The 25,761-nt window shown below is 44.5% G+C and overlaps 1 protein-coding gene across 6 annotated transcripts in view; it reads left to right on the top strand.

The window, feature by feature from the left end:
* ATAD2 (ATPase family AAA domain containing 2) overlaps positions 1-25,761 on the top strand; it is an 89,778-nt gene that overhangs the window by 3,718 nt on the left and 60,299 nt on the right. For 5 of the 6 annotated variants that reach the window (XM_050940585.1, XM_050940583.1, XM_050940582.1 and 2 more), the window contains exons 2-9: positions 5,047-5,189; positions 6,367-6,416; positions 7,548-7,710; positions 9,665-9,767; positions 10,800-10,887; positions 16,588-16,701; positions 23,534-23,651; positions 25,051-25,161. In XM_050940585.1, coding sequence (XP_050796542.1) covers positions 5,047-5,189; positions 6,367-6,416; positions 7,548-7,710; positions 9,665-9,767; positions 10,800-10,887; positions 16,588-16,701; positions 23,534-23,651; positions 25,051-25,161 — 890 coding nt within the window. The remainder of the gene's footprint in view (positions 1-5,046; positions 5,190-6,366; positions 6,417-7,547; positions 7,711-9,664; positions 9,768-10,799; positions 10,888-16,587; positions 16,702-23,533; positions 23,652-25,050; positions 25,162-25,761) is intronic. The other variant, XM_050940581.1, reaches the window with a different exon arrangement.

The raw sequence follows: 25,761 nt of genomic DNA, 5'->3' as shown, positions 1-25,761 counted from the left end.
TGTTCACTGAGACCAGGCCTTCAGTGGCATGAAACTTGAGGTAAGGTGTCTGGGGGGGTGGGGGGAGAGGATTGTTTTTCCCCAGAACCTCTTTTACATGCATGGGATCCTTATTCTCTTAGTTTGTAGAGCAAGCAGGAAAGCTTCACTTGGACCTCCTGAATCTCAGGGGAAGGCCAGGTCCCCCAGAACAACCAGGAGGAAGAAATTCCTGCTCCCAGCCATTACATAGGCAATGTCCATGCTGTTGGTTCCCAGCTAATGGGAGCCGTGAAGCCAGTGCTGTGGGCAGAGGCAGTGCGCAGAGCTACCGCCTAGAAGCTGAGTAAGGGGATGTTGCCACTTCAGGAGAGTCCCCTAGGTAAGCTCCGCCCAGAGCCTGCCTCAACCCTGTCCCAAGCCCTGCCCCCTCCCACACCCTAACTCTGCTGCTGCTGGCGGGGAGGAGCAGTGGCTCAAGACTGCACCAGCAGTGGCTGGTGCGACTGCTGCAGGGGCTGTCTGAGTTGCCCCTGAGCCAGCTGATGCAGAAGTCACAGAATCCGTGACACACTCGCAACCTTACTAATAACTCATTTGTCTCCAATGGCTCTGGTTCATTTCTCATTTTGTGCAGTCAGTCCCCACTCTAACAACAAGGAGTCTGGTGGCACCTTAAAGACTAATACATTTATTCAGGCATAAGCTTTCGTGGGTAAAAAACCACGAAACCTTATACTCAAATAAATTTGTAAGTCTTTAAGGTACCACCAGACTCCTTGTTTTTGTGGTTAGACTGATACAGCTACCCCCTAATACTTAATCCCCACTGCTAATCCTTGCCTAGGAGTGGGAGCTGCTGATCCAGCTTCCCTTGGCCCTGAGAACCAGTACTGATCTCCCCTCCCCCAATATCACCTCAGCACTTTAGCACACCCTTTTCCAGAGCTCCATTCTTGTGGATTCTCTGGCTTCTAGTTTGCCTCTTTGGAGACGCATGAAAGGTGAAGCAAATAGACTCAAGCTTTTCTAGAAGGATTTCCAAAAACAATCACTCCTTACTTTAGACAGCATAAGAGGAATACAGATCTGTGTAAAATAAGAAAATTCTTAATGCAATTTCTGCCTCAGTATCTTCACCACTCTTGAACATTCTTTGAGAATTGGTTTGAGTCTTCTGAACTTGAATCCTCCAGCATGTTTCTCCTCTTGTACTGGATGTAAACGGAGAACTGATCTTTTTATAACTTTTAGTTGCTTTTGTCAGGTGACTCCTGCTGAGTCTCAAAACCATTCAAACTCTAGTATCTTGAATCTAGTGTCCTGCTTTAGTGGGGGGGGAGGGGGAACTTGGTTGTAGTGAGCCACACTACTAAGAAGTTTGGGGGGATAGCTCTAAAGAACAGGAGAAATCTCTAAAGCTGGAGCTTTGAACTAGATTAGGGGTTCTCAAACTTCTGAGAACAAAAATTACTACATGACCCCCTTGGGGGGACTGAAGCCTGAGCCTGCCCAAGCCCTGCCTCCCTGCATAGGGGGCCAAAGCCCTAGGGCTTCAGCCCCAGCAAGAGGCCTGTAATCTGAGACCTGTGGCCCATAAAAGCTTCTTTTAAACTAGATTTCCCTAGCCTACTTTTCCAAGACTGATGTTTCACCAGACTGTAAATTGCTGTGCATTTAAAACTTCCAAATACATGTCCCTGAGGAATGCCATAAGTGAAAAGGAAACATGTCTGTCCTTGTCTGGATTACAGGGCACAGCAGCCATTGCTAAAAGCCACCTGAAGCATGGCTTTGAGTGAACAAGTGGAAGGGCCAGTTACAGCCCTCACAAAATTCTAGCAGCTAAGTTACTGGCCAAGACCATCTTTAATTCAAGAGAGAGACAGAAGATAGGATCTGATCTGCCAAACGTTAGCACGCCCTCCTAAAATAAAAGGCTCAGATTCAACTCCAGGTTATCCTTGTGTGGATTCTCAGCACACAATTCTAGCTTTGTATCTAGCCTGTAATTACAACAAATCAGTATATGAAGACCTTCTTCAGAGGTCCAGTACTAGCATCTTTGGTGAATTCTTAATTATTTAACAGCTACGTGATGTTGGGTCCAGATAGAAGACCTTGTGCATGGGGAACATGCCTGGATTCCATTATAATGTGGGATATGTAGCTCAAGAAGTAGACATGGAGTATAATCTGTTTTGTACTATGGACTGTCAAGTTCACCCCTCCACTTTCAGCAAATGACTCTTCAGGAACATGATATGGATGTATGTATACCATCTTCCTGAAGAGAAGCAGCCTTGTTCGATCCAGAAGTGGATGCCATATTCCTCAGAGTTCTACACCAAGAAAGAAAATCCAGGCCAGCTGGCTCAGCAAGATGCACTTAGAACCAGGGGAATGCAGTCTAGATCGTTTAGCCTCTTGTTGGATCACAGACTAGTTTGAAAGCCAGTTAATCAACCTATAGGCATTTACGTCCAGCTTGGGGGAAAAACATCAAGAGGTACTCCATGAGAGAGAGAGAGAGAGAGAGACACACCCAAAATCAGAGGGTGATTTAATCTCATGAAGGTGGCAAAAAGGCCTCAGTCAAGGAGTATAGACCTGCACTGCAGCATCTCCTACAGGTTGCTGGTGACAAACTCAGTCTTTCACAGTCTTGCCCTCTCTAGGCAAATAAGACTACCTCTGAGAAGAACTGCACGTTGTTCAATGCTGAATATGAACTCCAGTCTTCTCCACTATTTCCTCAGCCTTTTTCCTGTAGAAGGGTGGGAAGATTCCCAGGAGTCTACTCCTGGGCCGTAGTCTCTTACAGCTGCAGGCCCCTCCTTAACGGAGCAGTTTGTTCCATTTCGGTGCAGCCTTCCTTAAGCAACTGGACATAAACTCCAGCCTCCTTGGCTATTTCCCAGCCCTCTTCATTCTTGAGGTGTAGGGGCTTCGCAGCACCCATCTCCTCATGTAGTCTTGCCCAATTCCAGACTGCTCCACAGAGTCTCCTTCTAGAGCTCAGCTTTTGCTGAGTCAGCCCTGAACTGATCCTGATTAAATTTAGGAGTACTCTCAAGCTGCTGTTGAGTTCCCAGCTATGCTTATTTCTCTTCCTGTTTCGTTCCTCACAGCAAGAGTTCATTTCCCTTTCCTAGAAGGCACTCATCTCATTATTATAAGACTCAGATGCACTTAGCCCTAGCTTACCCTTAAGTGCTAGTCACTCTGTGACTGCCTTCTTTATTCACTTCCCCCCCTTAGTCACTCAGAGTAAAGATGGTTAAGGAGATTATATTCACTGTGGCCTGTTCCTTAGTAATCACCTTCTCATTAACTCTTGGGTCTGGGGTCTCAGACCTGAACTAGGTGTAACTGGAACTGCCGCTCAAACTCCCAGAAAACCCATGCACACACAACAGAGTGTAACAGGGACCTATCCTGAATAGTATCCACTAACTCATCAACTGGGAAGCTCAGAAGAAGGAGCAGTAATTGTTTGTTCTAAGAAAAGGTGATAAAAAGCCCTTCTAGCATCTCAGACATTGTGAATCTTCCGAGGTTTAGATGTTGGTGTCCCCTGTAACACCAATCAGCAGAAGCAAAGGATATTCTATGTTTGGTTTTTATAATAAGGTGGTCTGACCCTGGGGCTCAAGGTCAACATTTCTTAGAAGGGCAAGTCTGCAAGGCATATTGCATTATAAGAAACCAACACCTCATCACCATCACATAACACATTCCTGAAGACCAACACTCTTCTCAGTCCTCTGGCAGTATGCATATTCCTATCATGATCTTCATCTGTGGCTTGTGAGTCCTAATTAAACCATGTAGGTGGTAGGTCTCTTTCTGACTGAAAATAAGTTGCCTGCTCACCATCTCCTTGTCCAACTGGGATTTCAGACCTTGGTATGCTCTCAATGAAACTTCCATCACATTTTCTGTCAAAGATGGTAGTTCTGTGAACTAACCAGGCCTCCATCACCAAGGTGTCCACAGTGTCATAATATGAAATGGTATTATTGCCCTTCTGACTGAATCCAGACATCCTCAGAAAGTAGAAGTGCATAAGTTAGATATGCCTATTTATTCAGTATCTCAGGTACAACTTCACATTACTATGCATTCTGAAAAGAGCAACAGTTTTGTGAGCAGAGATCACACATCTAATGAGGAGACCTGGAAGGCTACCACAGAGACCTCCATCTACCCTTCTGTAAGATGAGAAATCCTTGTCCTTGCAGATGCAGTGTTTTGTAGAAGGCTGTTTACAAAACAGTGTTTTCCATTAACCCTTACTGCATGGGTAAATTGAATTCTCCCTTGGGATGACCTACTGCATTCTACATCCCATAGTGAAGACTGTATGCCATGGAGGGAATTGAGAGAGGGAAAGTTCTGTGTCTTGTGAATTTTTATTCTAGGACCCTCCATGTCCAACAGTCTGACCCTCGGAGGATTGCTTTATGTCTAGGGTTTCTTCTGGCTGTTGCTCCCTTAAGTATTTTGAAAGGGAAGAAGGTATTCCTCCAGGAAATCTCTAAATTTCAAGTCAAGGCTCTACTGCAAATGGTTTGAATTGAATACTACTGAGGTCTGGTCTACATTTAAAAATTAGATAGGCAGGTCAGTGTTGCTCTGGGCTGTGAAAAGCGGTAGTTAGGTTGATCTAACCCCCAGTGTAGATGCAGGTAGGTCAATGGAAGAATTCTTCTGTTTACCTAGCTACAGCTTCTTTGAGATGTGGATTTTTCCATCGATGGAGTTAATCCCTTCTGGCAATACAAGAAGCATTTACGCCCTAGTGCTACCACAGCATAGCTGTACCGCTATAGCAGTGACATACTCTTAGCTTCCAAAATGGAAAAATACTGTCATTCTAGAGGGTTCTTCCTGAGGACCAGTCTTAAACCCAGGCTCTGAGTAAAGATCATGGTGATGTAGAATACTCCACTGTGAATACTCTCTGACTTGGAAGGTCCTAGAATGAAAATTTGCAGGAAAGAAGTAATTTTCCCAAATGTACATGCTTTAACTAGAACATTTTCTTTTTCTTCATCGTCTTAGGAATTTTCTTCTGGCAAAGCTGAATGTTTCACTGGACATTCCTTAAGATCAATGAGAAAAAGTAACCTGCACTCTTCGGATTCTAGCTTTGACAAAAGTATGGAAACATTAAGTGAGAGTGTTAATGGAAGACACTTTACAAGGTAACTGTTCTCTTTCAGTGTCTCTTAATAATCACTGTTAAATTGAAATCTAGTCAGTTAAAGCAAGGGAGGAGTAAAAGTAATTTAATTTAAAATATTCTATCAGTTCCTAGATTGTCTGTCTTCCTAATTTTTGCTCTTTTTACAAACAGGCATTTCTTCTTTTTCGGGGAGGGGTGGAGTGGTGGGAGATGGAGGAAATGTCTTCCGTTGCTGTATTCAGAATCTCCGCCAACAGGGGAAGATGGAACTAATTATACACAATGTTATCCTGCACATAGTAAAAGAATAAAAATACTCTTTTCAAATCATCATCTTATGGTAATATTAACTGTAATTTGAAACAATGAGAGGTTAATTTTTCAGATGTAAGAGTGGTGTATATAAGCTGATAGTGTCCCTTGAATTTTAAGGGTGAGAGACTTTTTTCCCCCCAACAGACAAATGTTTAACTTCCTGGGGAAAAATACTTCCAGTGATGAAGTTTTTTTGTCTTCTCAGCACAGTCACATTTTGTGTCCTTGTCGGTGGCTGAGAATAGACTTCCCCATTCACTAACAGCAAGTTGACTTGGTTTATGCATTCCTGCCTAACTGGTTCTTCCATCTACTTTCTGATCAGTTTATGCTTCATTTTGAGCAGAGAAGGGAGCAATATAAGGATTGAACCATGCTTTATTAAATTTCTACAGTTTAAACTAAAAAGGAATAGAAAAGATGAATGTACCATGGCCAAGTGAATTTTAATGTTCACTTCACTTAAATAACTTTTTTTTTTTTTTCCTGTATCTACTGTTGCTTGTATAAGGACGATATACTACCTCTGCCTTACCTACCATAGTCAAGCCAAGAAAAACTCCACAGTTATAGATGTATGCTTCACATATCAGTCCTTTTTTTGACTTTTTAGAATTGGTTTTTTCAAACTTTAAAACTTCAGTGGGGCAAATCAATGATCTCTTTCTAAGTCTGAAATTACAAATGCTCTCCCAGACCTATGTATGTGCATACAGTACCCAGACCCTCTTTGTGGTCTTTGGACCCTATAAAAATAATTGATGTTTTGTCTGCATAAGTCTGTTTTTTTTTTTTTTTTTTTAAGCTAGTGAAATCTAGAACTTGATGCCCAAATAGATAAAGCAGTTACAATAACGTATATTTCCCCTTTCTTTATATAGGCAGTTGGCTAAGCTGCAGGCTGACCAAAAAAATGAAGATTGTAAAGCAGGTAAAGGAAGAGAATATTTTTTTTTTTTTTTTCCCAATTTTTAGTTAGTGGTAGGTTTTAAAATGCCTGTGGTGTTTTTTTTGTTTAACTTGAATTGTTTTACTTGTAATCCAACCTCCAGTGCTGAATAAATTAAGTGTTCTTAGCTCATTTTCAGGCAACTAACTTTAATAGCAGAACTAAAATACACTGTATGCAGTATTCCATCAGTGATTGAAAGTTACTGGTTGGGCAACACTAGGTCTCTGAATTTTCTATGCAACCTTACGATGATGATGATGATGATGATGATAGAAACCAAGAACAGTACTTGGAATATGTAAAACTCTCTAGGTTTTGCAATCAACTTCTCATTGTTTACAGTAAACTGGTTATCCTGTCATTAAAACCTGTGTGTTTATAATCAAGTTTAGGTTTTGCAAAGTGTTTGAGCTAAGTGACTATTTTGTGTACAATTTTAACTGTAGTACAGTAGTGATTATTTCACGTGTATGTGTGGCTATTTTAAAAGCATGCCTTTTTAGTGTGAGATTAACGATGCCATGTATAAATATTTGCCAGGTTTTTCAAAAGTGACTTGAGATTTTGAATATGTCTGTATGTGGGTGCACAACTTTAGACAAATTAAATCTCCTGAAAGCGTGAACATTGGCCCTCTATAAATAATGATCCCTTTTTAATCTGTCAAGTTGAGTACTCAAAGAGTTACACACCCAAAATAGCTAGTTACTTGTGAATAGCTTGCCTCTGGTATTTGAAAATATTTATATGATACAACTTTGTATAAAATCAGTGAAGGAAAACATCTTAAAAGTAGAATATGCACGATTTTAGTCTGCATGGTTGTTTTGCAAGATTGGAATAATTATTCCATTTTGCTCTTAACTAGGATATAAACTGCATACTTATCTTGGCTGGTTACGTTTTTTTAAAATCTATTAGAGTTTGTGTTTGAGTGATTTTAAGTATAGAATATAATGTGTAGAAGTACTTTTACTGTTATCACTTATTTTAAAGTTAACTCTCAATCATGTATTTAAACTAATTTCCAACACTGGATTTCTGCAAGATTTTTTTTCTCCATATTTGAGGGCAAATATGTTCTTTAATATTGTATATTTATAAACATAGTAATTCCAGTCACTAGATCTTTGAAAACCAGAGCTGATGTGAAAGCAGCTGAAAAAGTCCATGGAGAGAGTGGGGATGTGGAGGTGCGTCGCAGTTGCAGAATCAGGCGAAGCCGTTACAGTACTACAAACCAATCCGTTTTGTTTGATAAACTTATAACGAAGTAAGTAACTGTCCTTCAAAGATGGTAAAATGGTTCCTGAAGGCAGGCTTACAATACAACCATGTGCTTGAGTACCATGTGGGCTAAACTTATTAAAAATGTTTGCCAAAAATAAATTAACTATGAGAATTCTTTATATATGTTCCTACGGTTTTCTATAATGCAGTACCTATTGGAATGCACAACGACTTGCTCAGGGCACCAAGTGTTCAGAACCAAGCTTATAAAGGGACCATGTGGTCCCAACCACATTTCCTTCCTGTCTCTTGTCAATTGTAAATGGTAGGGCCTTTCTTCCCTGTTGGGATAACTTTTCTTGACCTGTAGTTGTTAATATTTTTAGACATTTTTAATTTAAAATTTTATTATAGTCTTCGCTGTTGTGCAGCTTTGACCCTGGTTTTAGCCCCTGGAGATTTATGACTAATCCAGTCTCAAAGGTCTACCAAGACTGAGTTCAAAGGTGTGTTTTTCTGTCCTTAGAATCTGATGCATACATCTTTTGTTTAATTTGCTTTGGATACTCTGTTCCTGGATTGTTGCTTGATGTAAAGCCTGTATGCCTCTAAGCCAGTGATTCCCAAACTGTGGGGCGCACCCCTTAAGGGTAATGGAGGTGGGGCACAGCAGGCCTGGGCCAGCATCCTAAGGGGGGGCGGGGCCAAAGAGGGAGCACCACCCAGCCCTGCTCTGCCCCCAGGTCTGCTCTGTCTGCAGCCTCTGCCCCCTTACCCTGTGTGCATGCCCTCCTTTCCACACCCCCAACCCCAGGGGCCTGGCCCTGCTCCAGGCCCCGGTTCCCGACCCCAGCTCGAGAGGAGGGTGGATCTGGACACAGCTAAGGAGGGGGTGCATCATGACGAGTTTGGGGACCATTGTTCGAACACTTGCTTTTAGGGTGATGTGGCTCTAGGCTTGTCTTATGAGCCAGGGCCCCAGTCCACTTTGCAATCTACAACTGGTTCCACTACCCTCTTCAGCTCAGAAAATGCCAGTTATGAGGAAGCCAGTCGCATTGCACCAAAACACCAAATACTGTCTCGCATCTGTTCTGATTTAAGGATAAACCATTCCAAGAAAGGTTGATTCTGGGACCCTAGTGTTTCTGTCACATCTTAGGCGTCAAAGAAGCATACATCCAGACAGTAATGGATTGGTGTAGCAACTTCCTTGGTGTCAGGAGTTCCTTATGTACTAAATAGATCTCATGCCACATGTGTACAAGTGGGGGGGAGGGAGGAGCTTAAGTGATGGAGTTCCACTTTTGACTGAGGAAAGAATTGGTGGCTTAGTGACCATATTAGTGCTGGAGTTTTCTTCCTTTTATAATCTGTGAATGTTTGGTGCTATAGGATGGCACTTGTGCAGCCCCAGTGGGCATTGCAATCCTGGCGATTCTCAAAGCTCAACAACAATAGAGTGCATGTCTAGTAAGTTAAACTATGGAAAAACAATACTAAGTCTAGAAGTACAGTTATGGGTTAGTAAACATTTTGTCCTGTTATCTCGTAAAGTGACACTGTCAATTTAAAATAATGCTTCTGACTGAAATTTGTGATAGTACTAAGTGAATAATTAGCATTAAAAACCACTATAACTGTAAGATGTTTAGAAAAATATTTCTCTGTAAATTTTTTTTGTTGTCATCCCACCCCATTTAGGTGGCTTTTTCACATGGCAATAGAGGAAAGAAACATCTCTTATTAAAATAAAAATTAAAAAAAAAAATTTTGTGGATTTACAATCCCATTTACAATTGGGGAGATTAAGGGTCAGGTACAGCACATGAAACTTTTTTTTAAAACTTATTTTTTTTAAAAACCTGATCATGCATCAGTTTGACAGTGTCACTTTAAGCACATCATCTTGAAACTTCATGCTAACTGATGCCCATTTTTTCATACTGTCTGAACTCACGTATGTGTCACACTTTTTTTTTTTTTTTTAATGTCAGCACTGCAGAAGCAGTATTACAAAAAATGGATGACATGAAGAAGATGCGTAGACGCCGAATGCTAGACTTGGAAGACCTTGGGGTGTTCAATGATGCCGAGGAAGTAAATATGCACTCATAGTGTTTCTCTAGATTCATAAGGGGACTGTCTTTTAGACAGCCAAATGACTTGTTTGTATTTTTACTATAATTTTCATATTAGCATTTCATATTAGCTATATTGAGAGGGGTAGAGAATATAACGTTATCACGGTGAGATGTTAGCCATATGCCAGTATTTTTATATTCTAACTTCTGAATAGCCTTATTACCACTTTTGAATGGATATTTTATATTTACTAACAATTATTTCAATCTTTTAAAACTTTTAATTTTTATTAAAAACTAAAAGAAAATAAACTTCACTAAAATCTGTAAAAGGATTGCTAGCTGATCAGGCTTCCAATGAATAAGCGCAACCAATATGTTTACCGGTTGTAGCTTTGATACTCAGCTGTCAGTTTCTATCCTATTTTGCTGGTTAAAGCAAACATAGAGGATGGTGCTGGTCTGAAAAGTTTATAACTTTAAAAAGGCACCTTCCTGTGTGTTGCTATGGTTTCAGTTCCTCTTTGCCAGCTACATCTTGATATGTTACCACCTCAAATTGTAATCTACCTTTAAGAGACTTACAGTTGAGGAACTTGCAACTTACATGTGCAGCTCCACACTTTTTTCAGTGGTGCTGGAAGAAGTTCTCTCAGGGTGCTAATTATCCTCCTTCCTAATTTTATTGTCTGTGAACAAAGGTGCTAACTGAGAAGACGCTATCTGATTTGCCTCTAAATAGATGGTCCTTTTCTAATTCTTTACCTAATATTGAGCAGAATAAATGTTTATAGTTTTCTGATTGAGTTTAATTTGTTACATAAACTGAAATGGAGCATGCTTGATGTGAATATTAAGAGATAATAAACTTGGCCTTCCAATGCCACTTTTAGTTCTTCTGCTAAGTACAACCACACTTTAATTTAGGCATGTGCAATACCTTGATAAATTTGCTGTATATATGAGATGTTCATACTGCAGGGACTGGAGCATGTGCAAATTTTGTTATATAACTGTCAATGATTTCCCCCACCCATCTCATAATTAGGAAAATCTTGATATGTACGCTCGAGGAAAGCAAAAGAGAGAGCAAAGAACTGATGAAGAAACCACTGATAATCAAGATGGCAGTACAGGTCACCATTTATCTTAATTTTCTTTGTGTTGTATTTAACACTTCTAATATAGTCTGATGGGTTCTATACTACAGAAATTGTTTTCATAAAACATGGCTCTCTGTGTTGGTATGCAGTTGCAAGGGGGGAGAGATAGCTCAGTGGTTTGAGCATTGGCCTGCTAAACCCTGGGTTGTGTGTGTTCAATCCTGGAGGGAGCCACCTAGGGATTTGGGGCAAAATAAGTACTTGGTCCTGCTAGTGAAGGCAAGGGGCCAGACTCAATGACCTTTCCGGGTCCCTTCCAGCTCTATGAGATAGGTATATCTCCATATATTACAAGCTTCCATCTTTTCTTGATGTCACAAGCTAATAGAGGCAGTAGGTGTCCCTGGAACAGAGTAGAAATGTTCTAAATCTTGTCATGCTTTACTTTTACCTTAAGTGAAAGTAGGAAAATGTTAGATACTGCACTGTACAATATAAACACAGTTTCAAAACATGTTTGAATATCCAGAATCTTTTTCATTCTTAGTTCATTTCAACAACACTTGCTGTCAAAACTGCTGAGAATATTAGCACTGTTGTAGATGTACTTCTTCTTCACAACACATTGGTAGGAGTTTCTGCCCCATCTGCATAAGGATGTTGCTAAGGGCATTAATCAGAAAAAGGAACTCACTGTCCTAAAAGTAAATTCATCTTGCTAGTTCTAGATTCTCTGTTTACAGTTCTTTAATCACTCCAGCCAAGTACCGTAACTACTGGAAGGCCAGTGCTTTATTTCACTTTTTTAATGTAAAATGCTTTTAAGAATATTATCAATTTGAGATCTTACATGTGTAGACTTTAAACTGCAAATGTATCCAAAAACAAAATAGCAGGAAATATAAATTAAATTTCAAATAACTCAAGACCCAGTTTTCTTGCAACTATGGCTGTTGAACACTTGTTGTCATACTATATTTTACCCACAGTTTGTCTTAGCTGTTTTTCAACAGTACTTGCTTTTATTTCTCCAATGTGTGCACATTCAGAATTTGATTTAAATGTCAGCAGTTCTTCAGCCTTTTTTTAATGTAGATTTTTTTCTATTATATCTTAAGGTATATTTTACAGTGCCTTTATGAATCACCCCACATCTAATTCTTGTTACATAACATTTTCAGCACAAAATGTTGGAGTGATAATGAAGGCTTGAAAAAGCAACTTGAAAAGTTATTGGCAAGTAAGAAGCTATCTCCAGTGAGCAGAGGGATGTAGACAATCAATTTTTGCAGAATTTTAACCTTTCACTGAAGGGGGGGGAACCAAACTTGCAATAACCTTCTGAATATAAACTGATATTGCGCTACTAGCTTTTGAGAAAACAAAGCAAGTTCTTCACTTAGAATCTCAAACAACCACAAGGGTAGATCTGTCAACTCTTGAGTGAATTTTATTCAAATAATTATTTTCATGGCCTTATCAAACGTTTCAGTCCATGCTGGTTTTGAGGTAGGGGGCTATCTCTTCCTCTATATCTGGCTCTAGGGCTCTGACCTGGTGTAAGGCTCTAGGCACTACTACAGTATACACAGTAGAAGTTAATTGGGTTCAGGTCTTCATTGTGCTTCCTCTTCTCCCCTTATTCTTTTCACAGTGGTCGTAGAAATTATTAGATTATAGTCCCAGATCAGTTATTTAACAAATTCCTGGTGAATGTGGGTAACATTAAAAATTTTTGTACTGTACCTATAAACTCTAAATAATTTGTCATATGTTTTAGGATTTCTTACTACTATTTCCATTATCAGCAGGCAGTACTTCTATGAAAAATGTTAATGTTTTCAAAGGGAGGATTGGGTTAAACTTTTTATTAATTATAGTGAGTGATTTGGTTGTATAGATACTATGAATTACTCTGTAGGGCATCCAGCTAGTGCTGTGTATTTTGATTTATCTCTATCAGCTCAACTCATCTTTAAGATGAGGATATTTTTAAATAAGATACTAGATAACTGTACTTGGTTTTTCCCTTTTACTGCCTTTCATCAGATGATCTCGGACTACCTTACGAAGGCTAATAAAAATAAGCCTCTCTCCTCTAGTTAGATATCCCCATTTTATGAATGGAGGAAAATGAGCCATAGAGAAGTTTAGTGACTTGCCCACTGTCACTCATAATCTGCAGCGGAACTGAGAATAATTTGTAACTCCAGAATCCCAGTTCTGGGCTTTGTTAGCCATGAGAGCTTTTTCTTTACAGTTTGGTCTTGGAATAACAGAAATACCATACCTAAGAAGAGCTCTAGCTTGTCTCTCTCACCAACAGAAGTTGGTTCAATAAAAGATATCTCACCCACCTTGTCTCAGGATATTAGGAGACCAACACTGCAAACAGAAAATACAATTATCACCTCTAATGGCATAGATATTTCATCTGAGACAATTAACAGTGGGTGAAATCTTGGACTTATTGAAGCCAATGCATGTTTTGCCATTAACTTTAATGAGGCCAAGATATTACTCGTTGTTTCTATATGAATGTCCCTTTTTACTGATTTTTCTAATCTTGGGCTATCTCTTGCGTAAATTGCTCTTGGAAGTCTGCAGTCTTTCAGGTCCAGTATGTGGTGGAATGTAACACAATTTTAGAAATCTACACAGAGAAGTTTAGGTTTAGTATAATTGATTTTAACTCATAAAACTAGTCCTGTCGTAACTGATATTTGTTTTGCTGCCTGTTTTGAATATTCACTGGCAAAAAGCATCATTAAGTCAGAGTTAAGGTTGCATTTTATTGTCTTGTGCCTGTCTGCAATGTCAAGTGCAGCAAAACTGATTGATTGAAAACCAGGAAATACAGAGTTAAGGTATGCACAAATGCAACCTTAACTCTGGCTCCCTGAAACAGGCAATAATATCCTGGGAGTTATATGCATCACCTGGTGTTGTATTCATTGTGTTAAATATAGCTGTGTTGAATGGTGGATGGATTAGATAAGAGATCTGGGAACCCTGCCTCTGAGAGCCTGAACCTTTCTTCCTGACCCTGACCCAATCCCCTTCTCACGTCAGTATGTGATTAAGGGAAAGAGGTGCATGTGTATCATGGCTAGACTCACTTCAGCAATGAGATCTGATGGTTGTCACTAGCAGTGCACAGGGCTTTTCTTCTCATCGGGATTGTCAGCAGTGAAGTAGAGTGTAAGATATGAGTGGTCTGTTTTAATGATAGTATGTGGGAGTATAGTAGTTTCTAAATGGAAACCTACCCTTAATGCTCAAAACTGAGGGACAGTCTTCACTCATTGCTATATTTGCTTTCCGCGACCAACTCTCTGTATAACTTTTCATGAGTAGTGTACCCAAATACTTGGATGCTAATAACTAAACTATATTCTTAAATGTATTCCCTAAATGTGGGTTATTTCTGATTATGCACTACATGTATCTTATGAGTATTAAAACAAACTTTATATTTGTGAATAATCTAAGCACTATACCCAGATGTACAGACACCTTCTTTTTTTTTTGTCTTTCAACCTATGCATTATATAATTTTCTAACATTAGCTTTAATACAGATATTTAAATGGCATCCTCTACAAAATGGTACAACAGGGTTCTGAAATTTAGCCGGTGTGGTGGTGGTGGTGGTTCTATGCAGTAGGCTAAGTGGTTGAGAGTAGGGCAGGTATAGGTCACATGTCCTATTACACGAGTGTTCTGCAATATTTATAAAGGCAGTGTGTAAATGTGTTATGGGCATATTGGGGCATTGCTTAAAAAGGGCAAAGTTAAGGTTGCATTGTCATGTACCTTTAACTTTATATTTCCTGCCTTTTCGGAGGTTTGAGTTTTTTGCTGAACTTAACGTTTTGGAAGGGTATGAAATAATACCAGGCAACCTTTAACTATTCATGAACCAAGTTTTTTGTCAGTGTATTTCCTAGGTTCTTTTTTTGTTTAACTGAACGAAAAGTGTGTTTTGTAGGAGTTAGTGGTCATTTAGGCAGTTGTAGTTTTCACCTATGTTTGCAGTTGAGGGGCTACTGTGGCTAGCAAAGGATAAACAATGGTACGTGATTCCTGAATGGCTCTCCCACCTCCTGTTCAGTTTGTTATAGTGGACTGGTATGATGGTTGTGCTTTGAAATGTTCGGAGGATAGAGGTGCTGACAGGTTAGAGAGAAATCCCAGACATATTCTGTTTCTCAGTCTTGACTTTTTTTTTTTGTTCGTTTTTTAAGTTGGGAACAGTAACTTAAAGAGCATGAGAAGACGGCCATGGCGTTGTTGTTGTTCTCTCTCTTCCTGTATCATATAGCCTCCTTGCCAGTCTTTTCAGCTCGGCTCAGCCTTCCCTGTCCATCCCATTAAGCCATTAGCACATAAAAAGTTGCTCCTTGTTGTCTGATGCCCTCTGTTGATACATACAGATCATTGGCAGCAGTTCACTGGAGGCTCGCATGCTACCTGGTTACATAAGCCAAGCTGCACTCTGTGTTAGGCCCCAAGCCCCAACTATGTCCCACACCAGCCGGGATCCTCACCCCTGCTGCAGCCAGACCTTCCTGGCCATGCCCCAGGCCCACCCAGTCTGCCCCCCCTTCTGTCCTGGGCAAGCTGGATGCTTTCTCGCACACTTTGGCCAGCCCCTCTACCCCATGTGGGGATGGCATGTCCTTAACTCTTAATTCACTGCCTTTCAGAAGTTTAATTTGATCTACTTTTTAGGAGCTCCCTAGATCCCAGCACACAGGAAAGGAGAGGGCCTCTGATCCCCTTAGAAAGGCATAGCCCTCAGAGCCCATGTAGATGGCAGGGAGAGGAGCTCCCACCCACCCATAGGATCAGGTCCCCCTCCCCCTGATATACATACACACACACACGCTTCTCCCCATACTCCCCAACTTCCCAGAATAGCATTCACAGGTGTAATTTTTTTCTTTCGAAAATTAGTTTGACTGCTTTCTGAATTATCTGCTGTACTCAGTTTACATTTTCCCCCAAATAAAGCCCTTGACAGGCAAATCTAGTAAAATGCCTATGGTTTTCTCTGATTTCTGCACAGAAGTGGTTTCAAACTTAAGATGCCTCTGTGTAATTCAGATTTCATGGCCACAGCATGTCCCCTTGAGCCACCCAGGTCAAGTGAAGCTGGCTGGCTGGAAATCTCTTGGGTAGTCTTACATTACGTGGACATGTGCAGAATGTTTAGACATACTAAGCTAGAGCACTAAACCATTTCCTTAACGTTTTCAGTGTTGCTTCCCTAAAGGGGTAGCTGGTGCCATGCACTATCTGGAATAACAGTCAAATGAGAGACCATTTGGACGATGATCAGATCCTTGGTTTGACCACTAGGTATGTGCCAAAAAAGTTGGTAGTTTCTCAACCTTAAGAAATACAACTTCCCATCAAAAACTGCCTCTTGGGAACCCTGTGCCCAAATGACCCTATATTTGCATCGCTAACTCTACCCAGCACCCCTAGGAGGCACACCGAATTTCAATGCAATCTGAATAAGCATGAGGCTTTTAGAGCACTTGGAAGAGTCATCCTTTAAACAGGAAGGGCTTCTGAACCTTAACATTGCAGAATACAGAAGGCATTTCAGTTAGCTAGGTTTATTATGAATTTAAATATGTTTGGTGGTATTCATGGTATATGTAATCAATGAGTTAAGACTGTTATTCTCCATTAAACTAAGGGTAAGTATAACTTACAATTATAGAGTCATCTGAAGAAGAAGCTGAAGACCAGGAAGATGAGGATGGAGAAGATAATCAAAAGCGATATGACCTTAGACAGAGGAAAACTGTTGTACGCTACCAAGCCCCATTGGAAAGTAGGTTGTATATATCTTTTTTTTTTGTGGCCTTGTTTCTTGTCTGTGGTTAGAGGCTACAGAAACACCATCTTTGGCAAAACAAAGTTTCATTTTCTTTAGCTTTCCCTCCATTCTTCAGAGAGATCTGGCCTCTTTTATTCTCCCCTGCATCTTCTCCACTGTTTTGCACTCAACAGGCTAGTAGCACACTACTGTGTCCTTGAATCCTGTAATACGTGGTCCTTCCCCAAAAGATTTAAATACTGTATCTGTTCAGTATTAGCTTTCATCGTGTTAACTTAGAAAAGATCTTGTGGTTTAAAATCACTGCATAATTCAACCTATATATTTAGTTATTTCCAGTTTACAACATGATTACTCTTCAACTTTATTTTATAAGCTTCTAATAAATTACAAATGAATTCTACATATGCCTATTGTTTTCTGATCTTGATCTAAAATCTTTATCAAGAAAGTCACCCTAAATACTCCTGAAGGAACAAGTAACAAATAAAAGACTTGCCAACCAATTTTCAGTGTTACTGTTTTCAACTGCTTTTTAAATGCAAGTTTTTCATGACTTTTCTTAAATCTAAACAAATTTGGCATACATTGACAAAAGCAATATAATTCCTAGTTCTTCTTCGAGTGCTTGCTCATATCCATTCCAATTAGGTGTGCGCGCGCCGCGTGCACGTTCGTCGGAGACTTTTTACCCTAGCAATACTCGGTGGGCCAGCAGGTCGCCCCCTGGAGTGGCACCGGTATGGCGTCTGATATATACCCCTGCTGGCCCGCCCGCTCCTCAGTTCCTTCTTACCGCCCGTGTCAGTCGTTGGAACTGTGGAGCACGGCTAGCCGTTCTCCACCTCCCTAGCGTTTCACTCTTCTACAGTATAGTGTATATAGTTCTGTAATTATAGTAATAGTTGTAGTTATAAAGTTAGTTAAGTGTAGTTTGTAAATAGTTAGTTATACAGAGGATCGGAGGTTCGCCCCCTTTTCCTCCCTGCGGTGCCAGGGCCCATGCCCGGTTCACCCGTGTTTAAGCCTTGTGCGGCCTGTCATCGGCCGATGCCCACAGGAGATCTGCACGACTCCTGCCTGAGGTGCCTAGGCGAGTCCTACCTTGCGGACAAGTGCTGGATCTGCAAGGCGTTCAAGCCCCGAATGAAGAAGGAGCGGGACAGTCACCTGAAGCAGATCCTGATGGAGGCAGCGCCGACTCCCCCACCATCGGCACCGACTCCGGCACCGGGACCAAGTGTCGCCTCCGCTCCGGACCGCCCGGCGCCGGCAAAGGCTTCAACTTCACGCTCGGCACCGGCCCGGCACCCTAGCCAGCACCGCTCCCTCTCCCCGAGGAGCAAGAAGCACAGGGCTCCTGCGGTACCTACAACTGCACCGCAGTCAGAGCGTGCCTCCAAACCTGACCGCCCGGCACCGTCATCCGCCGCGGCACCGAGCGTCGTCGCACCGTCGACTCCGGCTCCTCAGGGACCGTTGAGTCCGGTGCCTCTCAGCTCCCCAGTGAGAACAGCGGTTGAGCTTGTCGCGCCCTCCACGCCGGAGACCTTCTCCGTTGCACGCGACCTCATCGCCCTGACAGAGCCCGAGCTGCCCCAACCCCCAGCACCGCCGGTGCGAGTTATCCAATCGATGGGCAAGCCTGCCATGGTGCGGCCGCATTTGCCAGGCACTACTGGGCATCGGTCCTGTTCCAAATCGAGGGACCACTCTCAGCGTTGCCGCTCGAGATCCAGACGCCGCTCGCAGTCCCGGGACCGCTACCTGCGGCACTGGTCGTACTCGCGGCACCGATCAAGATCCCGGTCGCCGTCGTATTACTCTCGGCACCGGTCTAGATCGCGGCATCGACGTTCCTACCATAGCCGATCCTGGCACGGCAGCGTACTGCAGCGGTCGACCTCCTGGCACCGAGCTGGTAGCAGGTCCCGGTCCAGATCGAGGTACCGCCATGACTCCTGGTACCGCTCGCCGGCACCGCGCAGAGACGACATCGGGATGTGCAGAGGCCTGCCGCAGTCATCGACGGCTCCTCCATGGCCTTCAAGGCACTCATCCGCTTCTTCCTGTATGGACAGCGCCTCTTACGGGGGTTCGGATGTTCAGGCCCGCCCGGACCAGGGACCACCACAGTGGTCCTTTTGGACGCCCTGGGCATACCACCAAGCCCAGGGCGAACCTTCGGGCCCAGCTTGCTTCAGTCAATCGGAGCATCGTGCACCAGAGGCCACAGTCAGCCGGCCTCCCCCCTCAGGTATGGAGGAAGACCCTGTGGATCCCCTGGCGCAGCAGGATGCTCGGGAAGTGGAGGTCCCTCTGGACGAGGCTTCCGTTCAAGAACCACTCCTCCCTGGGGTGTCTTCTTCCTCGTCCCCAGATGAGGTGGTAGCGGGCACATCTTCATCAGGGCCCCCGCCGATTGATCTCCGGGCACATCAGGACCTTCTGAGGCAAGTTGCCCAGAACATAAACCTTCCTGTAGAGGAAGTCCCGGAAGTGGAGGACCCAGTGGTAAGCATCCTCTCTGCGGAGGCACCGACCAGGGTAGCCTTCCCCTTCATCAAGTTGATCCAAGCGAAGGCGGACACCATATGGCAGTCTCCGGCCTCCATTCCACCCACGGCCCGCAGAGTGGAAAGGAAATATATGGTACCATCCAAGGGGTATGAGTACCTCCTATGTACACCCCGCTACCTGCTCCTTGGTGGTACAATCAGTCAACGAGAGGGAACGCCACGGCCAGCAAGCTCCTGCACCAAAATCCAGGGAAGCCAGGCGCATGGACTTGCTGGGCCGCAAGATTTATTCTGCAGGAGGCCTTCAGCTCCGTGTGGCGAACCAGCAAGCCCTCCTGAGCCGTTACAGCCACAACACCTGGAAGGCTGTCGGCAAATTTACAGAGCTGCTTCCCCAGGACTCACGCCAGGAATTTTCATCTCTCCTGGAAGAGGGCAGGAGGGTCACCAGGACCTCGCTACAAGCGTCCTTAGATGCCACAGATTCGGCAGCAAGAACACTGGCGTCGGGCGTAGCCATGCGCCATATATCGTGGCTGCAGTCTTCCGGACTACCGCCGGAGCTACAGTACACGATCCAGGACCTGCCATTTGACGGGCAGGGCCTCTTCTCTGAGAAGACGGATCCCAGGCTACAGAGCCTGAAGGATAACCGGGTCATCATGCGTTCACTGGGAATGCACATGCGCCCCAGACTCAGAGAAGGCCATTTCGCCCCTACCATCAGCGCACTTAACCCCCGCCTCGCCCCAGACAAGATTTTAACCGGAGGCGAGGCCGGCCAAACCGTAGACGTCAGTCAGGTCCTCAAAGGGGTAACACTTCTGAGTCCGACAAGCCACCGCAGGGACCGAAGACGAACTTTTGAAGGTGCGCCCGAGAGCAGCTTACCAATCCCTTCCCTGGATCCACTTCATTTCCTCAACCGCCTCCGCCCCTTCCTGCTGTCATGGTCCCAGCTAACTTCGGATGGTTGAGTCCTGCGCACGGTGGAGTTTGGTTACCATCTTCAGTTTATTTCTCCACCCCCCTCCCATCCTCCCTCCTCGTCCCTCTTCAGGGACCCCTCTCACGAGCAACTTATCATCCAGGAGGTTCGCAAGCTCCTGCTCATCAGAGCTATAGAGGAGGTGCCAAGGGAGCTAAGGGGCAAGCGGTTTTATTCCCGGTACTTCTTAATCCCCAAGTCAAAAGGGGGCCTTCGACCCATCCTGGACCTGCGAGGCCTGAACAAATTCATCAAAAAGTTCAAGTTCCGCATGGTAACCTTAGAAACCATCATTCCTTCCCTGGATCCCGGAGATTGGTACGCCACTCTCGACATGAAGGACGCTTACTTCCACATTGCAATCTTTCCCCCGCACAGGCGGTATCTTCGCTTTGTGGTAAATCAGGACCACTACCAATTCACGGTCCTCCCCTTTGGGCTCTCCTCGGCCCCCTGGGTATTCACCAAGTGTATGGCGGTCGTCGCCGCTGCCCTGCGCCATCGTCGTATCCATGTCTTCCCTTACCTCGACGACTGGCTGATTCGAGGCACGTTGGAGGTGCAGGTGACCGGGCACATCACCATCATCAGGGAGCTGTTTGCGAGTCTAGGCTTGACCATCAACCCGGACAAGTCCACTCTGGTACCTATGCAGAGCATAGAGTTCATCGGGGCAATGCTGGACTCCAACCTCGCGACGGCCAGCCTCCCCCGGCACCGATTCCAAGCCATAGTGTCCATGGTCACAAGCCTACAGGCCTTCCCAACCACGTCTGCTCGAACGTGCCTCGCTCTCCTGGGGCACATGGCCGCATGCACCTTCGTCACCAAGCATGCAAGACTCCGCATGCGCCCGCTGCAGACCTGGCTCGCGTCGGTCTATCGACCAGGCAGGGACGCCATAGACACAATCGTAACGATCCCACCGAATGTTCTAGGTTCCCTAGGCTGGTGGACAACGCCCTCCCAAGTGTGTGCGGGCCTACCGTGTCACGCCCCTCAGCCCTCAGTGTCCTTGACAACGGACGCGTCATCGCTGGGCTGGGGTGCGCACCTGGGGACCCTGCGTACACAGGGTCTATGGTCACAGAGAGCTGACTCTTCACATCAATGTGCGGGAGCTGCTGGCAGTTCGCCTAGCATGCCAGACATTTCAACGCCATTTACACGGCCGTTGTGTCGCGGTTTTCACGGACAACACAACCGCCATGTATTACATCAACAAGCAGGGCGGGACTCGATCCTCCCCGCTGTGTCAGGAAGCAATATGTCTGTGGGACTTTTGCATAGCCCACTCTATTCATCTAGTGGCCTTCTTTCTCCCGGGAGTGCGGAACACCCTTGCGGATCACCTGAGCAGATCCTTTCTGTCCCACGAATGGTCCATCCGTCCGGACGTCCTCTATTTTGTTTTCCGGAGATGGGGGTTTCCCCAGATAGATCTGTTCACCTCCAGATCGAACAGGAAATGCCAGGTGTTCTGCTCCCTACAGGGTCGCTCCTTGGGCTCCCTGTCGGACGCGTTCCTCATTCCGTGGACGGGACGTCTTTGCTACGCCTTTCCACCCTTCCCTCTCGTCCACCAAGTCCTGATCAAGGTCCGGAGAGACAAGGCCCGCCACATCCTGATCGCTCCGGCTTGGCCGCGGCAGCCTTGGTACACCATGCTGCTCGATCTGTCCCTGGCGAATCCAATTGCCCTACCTCCTTGGCCAGATCTGATCACACAGGACTTCGGCAGGATGCGCCGTCCGGATCTACAGTCCCTCCATCTGTCTGCATGGCTCCTGGCTGGTTAAGCCAGTCCGAGTTGCGCTGTTCTGACGCAGTACAACAAGTGTTGTTGGGCAGCAGGAAGCCTTCCACGCGTTCAACCTACCTAGCGAAATGGAAATGCTTCTGCTGCTGGTGCAACCAACATGGCCACGACCCACTCTCCGTCCTAGTCCCCACCATTTTGGACTACGTGTGGTCTCTCAAGCAGCAGGGCTTGGCGATCTCCTCTCTGCGCGTCCATCTCACTGCTATATCCACCTTCCATCCAGGCGAGGCTAGCAAGTCTGTGTTTTGACACCATAGGGTGTCAAGATGCATCAAGGGCCTGGAGCGACTATACCCTCAGGTCAAACGGCCTACCCCTACTTGGGACCTGAACCTTGTCTTGACCAGGCTCATGGCGCCCCCCTTCGAACCCTTAGCCACATGCTCGCTGCTGTACCTGTCCTGGAAAGTGGCCTTCCTAGTCGCTATCACGTCGGCTCGGCGAGTCTCTGAGCTTCGGGCTCTGACCGTGGACCCTCCGTATACGGTGTTCCATAAGGACAAGGTGCAGCTGCGACCACACCCGGCGTTCCTTCCTAAGGTCGTCTCCGCCTTCCATATTAACCAAGACGTCTTCCTGCCAGTCTTTTACCCAAAGCCGCATTCATCCTGACGGGAGCAACAGCTCCATTCCTTAGATGTCCGAAGAGCTCTCGCATTCTACATTGAGAGAACTAAGCCCTTCCGATGTTCACCACAATTGTTTGTGGCAGTAGCGGAACGCATGAGAGGCATGGCAATCTCCTCCCAGCGTATCGCATCCTGGGTCACGTCCTGCATCAGGACATGTTACGACTTGGCCCGCGTGCCAACGGGGGCCCTTACCACCCATTCTACCAGGGCTCAGGCTTCATCTGCTGCGTTTTTGGCTCATGTCCCCATACAGGAAATCTGCCGTGCGGCCACCTGGTCTTCTGTGCGCACCTTCGTATCACACTATGCACTGGTCCAGCAAGCTAGAGACGATGCCGCTTTCGGCGCAGCGGTTTTACAGTCCGCAACGTCTCGCTCCGACCCCACCGCCTAGGTAAGGCTTGGGAATCACCTAACTGGAATGGATATGAGCAAGCACTCGAAGAAGAAAAGACGGTTACTCACCTTTGTAACTGTTGTTTTTCGAGATGTGTTGCTCATATCCATTCCACACCTGCCCTCCTTCCCCATTGTCGGAGCAGCCGGCAAGAAGGAACTGAGGAGCGGGCGGGCCAGCAGGGGTATATATCAGGCGCCATACCAGCACCACTCCAGGGGGGCGACCTGCTGGCCCACCGAGTGTTGCTAGGGTAAAAAGTCTTCGAACATGCACGCGGCGCGCGCACACCTAATTGGAATGGATATGAGCAACACATCTCAAAGAACAATAGTTACAAAGGTGAGTAACCGTCTTTTGACTTTCATCTGTCCAATGTTTCACTTTGTTTCCTGCTCTTTGTGTCATGTACTCTAATTTAGGATAGTTCTAGTAGATCTTTAAATCAAACTTTTTTGCTTTTAATAGAGCCAAGGCACCAAAGAAAGCCCAACCTATTTTATACTGGTCCATCCTCTCCTGTGAGACGAAGATATCCTTTTAGCCCTGCAGGACCACGAAGTCCCTACTGCAAAAGGATTAACAGGTTGGTATATGGGATGGTGATTGCCACCTATATGGATAAATGAGAACAGTCACATAATGGAATGTTGCTTAAAATGACTTTCAGAATAGTAGTATGCTGGCTATGACTCTGTTAAGGGTGGGGGAGGGTCAGCCCCAGCCCTGGGAGGCAAGGGGAGGGTAGTTTGGGTGAGCCGTGCTGAGTGAGTAGGGGTGGCTCTGGCAAGCCCCTGGCTGTACTGTTTTTACTTTTTAAAAACACCTGGATGGGAACCATTTTACTTTCTCTAGCCTCTTCTCTTCCTGCCCTTTGGTGGCGGCTTGCATTACTGCTCCTGACCAGACATAAGTTCTCCAGAGCCACTCGTGCTGCACTCCCGCCCAGAGATTTTGCGATTAACGCTTGTTAAGTATGCTGTGTGTTAATTGCACATGTTAGTGGCAGTTAATTGACAGCCCTACTTTTTACCCTTTAGTTACTGATAAGTACTTGCATCTTAAAATAATGGAGTAGTTTTTTTGTTCCCTGAGAATTTATATTTAATACTTTTGAATATAAAAACTTTGTCCAGGATCTTCAAAAGCAACTAGTGGGTTTTGGATGTCCTTAATTTTTTATCCCCAACTTGAAAATCTTAAAGGGCCCTATGTTTCTGAGAATGTATGCTCAGAACTTTCTGAAAAACAAAGGATCCTTTAAGGCAGTGGTGGGCAACCTGCGGCACACATTCGGCCCATCAGGGTAAGCTGATTGCAGGCTGCGAGACGTTTTGCTGATGTTGAACATCAGTAGGCATGGCCTCCCCTGGAGCTCCCAGTGGCTGCAGTTCGCAATTCCCGGGCAATAGGAGCTGCGGGAAGTGGTGAGCTGAAGGGATATGCTGGCTGCTGCTTCCCACAGCTCTCACTGGCCAGGAACAGCGAATCACGGCCACTGGGAGCTATGGAGGGGCCATGCCTGCGGATGGTCAATGTCAGCAAAATGTCTCGTGGCCTGCTATCGGATTACCCTGATGGGCTGCATGCAGGTCACAGGTTGCCCACCACTGCTTTAAGGTGTCAGTTTGAGTAACCAAAATCAGTAGTTGCATTTGAAAACTTGGCCTTCATAATTGTATGTTTTTAAGTAAACACTTCATCCTTTTTGGTATAAAAACAGGTTTGTTTTGTTTTTGGTTTTGTTTTGCTCCAGTGAGGATTCCTCCTCCTCCTCCTCCTCCTCCCCTGGAAGGGTATAACAAGTAGGGAAGCAATCCTACGTTTACAGGGAATGGGCTAGATAACCTAACGGGTCGTAACCCTCTGTAAATTCTGAGGTGGAATTTGGAAAGAACAGTTAATAACTTGACCTTTAGCTTTTCAGAGTGAGCACATACTTAAGCTTATTACTATTTTTCCGTAAACATTTTATTATAATACAGACGAAAGCATGCAATCCATAATAGTGATTCCACATCTTCCTCCTCTTCGTCTGATGATGAGCAACGCTTTGAAAGGCGTAGGAAATGCAGTCATAACAGAGCATTAAGCCGGTAAGTATAATTATGTAGCTTCTCTCCTTCCCCCTTTTGGGAGAAATGGCATCTGCACTTACGTAAAATGTTAGTCTCTTAATTCTTATACTGCAGATTCTCTACACTGTGGCAACTTGTAGTCAAATCTCTTGGTATATTTGACGTTAGTCAATTCTAAAAGTAAAAAATTATCAGAAACTGGATATGCTTTTAAAGAACCTCTTACACAGCGTGTACTGAATTTATTTTGTAGTGTATACGGTTCTGCTGCTGCCCTGTTTACAAGGGTGTTTTTAGCAAGGGAGAAACAGTGATACTGTAAAATGCAAAAGTAAACATAAAAGAAAACAAGAAAATGATTTTGTTGTAATTATTTAAATACTGTTTCTAACCATCGCAGGTACAGATTTCTGAGGCAGATTTCAGGTGTGATGTCCAAGTAGAATGGTGTTACTTTAATGAATATTGTGTATTGTTGTGTGCATTTAGATTCTTCAGTCTGCCTCAGAGCTAGCATGTAACATATAAATTTGGGGGGGATTTGCTACAGAATTTAGGTCCATTGTTACATAAACTTGGGATGGTGCAGCAACTGCAGGCCTGATCCAAAGGTCATGT

This window comes from Gopherus flavomarginatus, chromosome 2 (genome assembly GCF_025201925.1).
Source record: "Gopherus flavomarginatus isolate rGopFla2 chromosome 2, rGopFla2.mat.asm, whole genome shotgun sequence".
In the NCBI taxonomy this organism is placed as follows: domain Eukaryota; kingdom Metazoa; phylum Chordata; order Testudines; family Testudinidae; genus Gopherus; species Gopherus flavomarginatus.
This window is presented reverse-complemented; position numbering and strand designations above follow the sequence as displayed.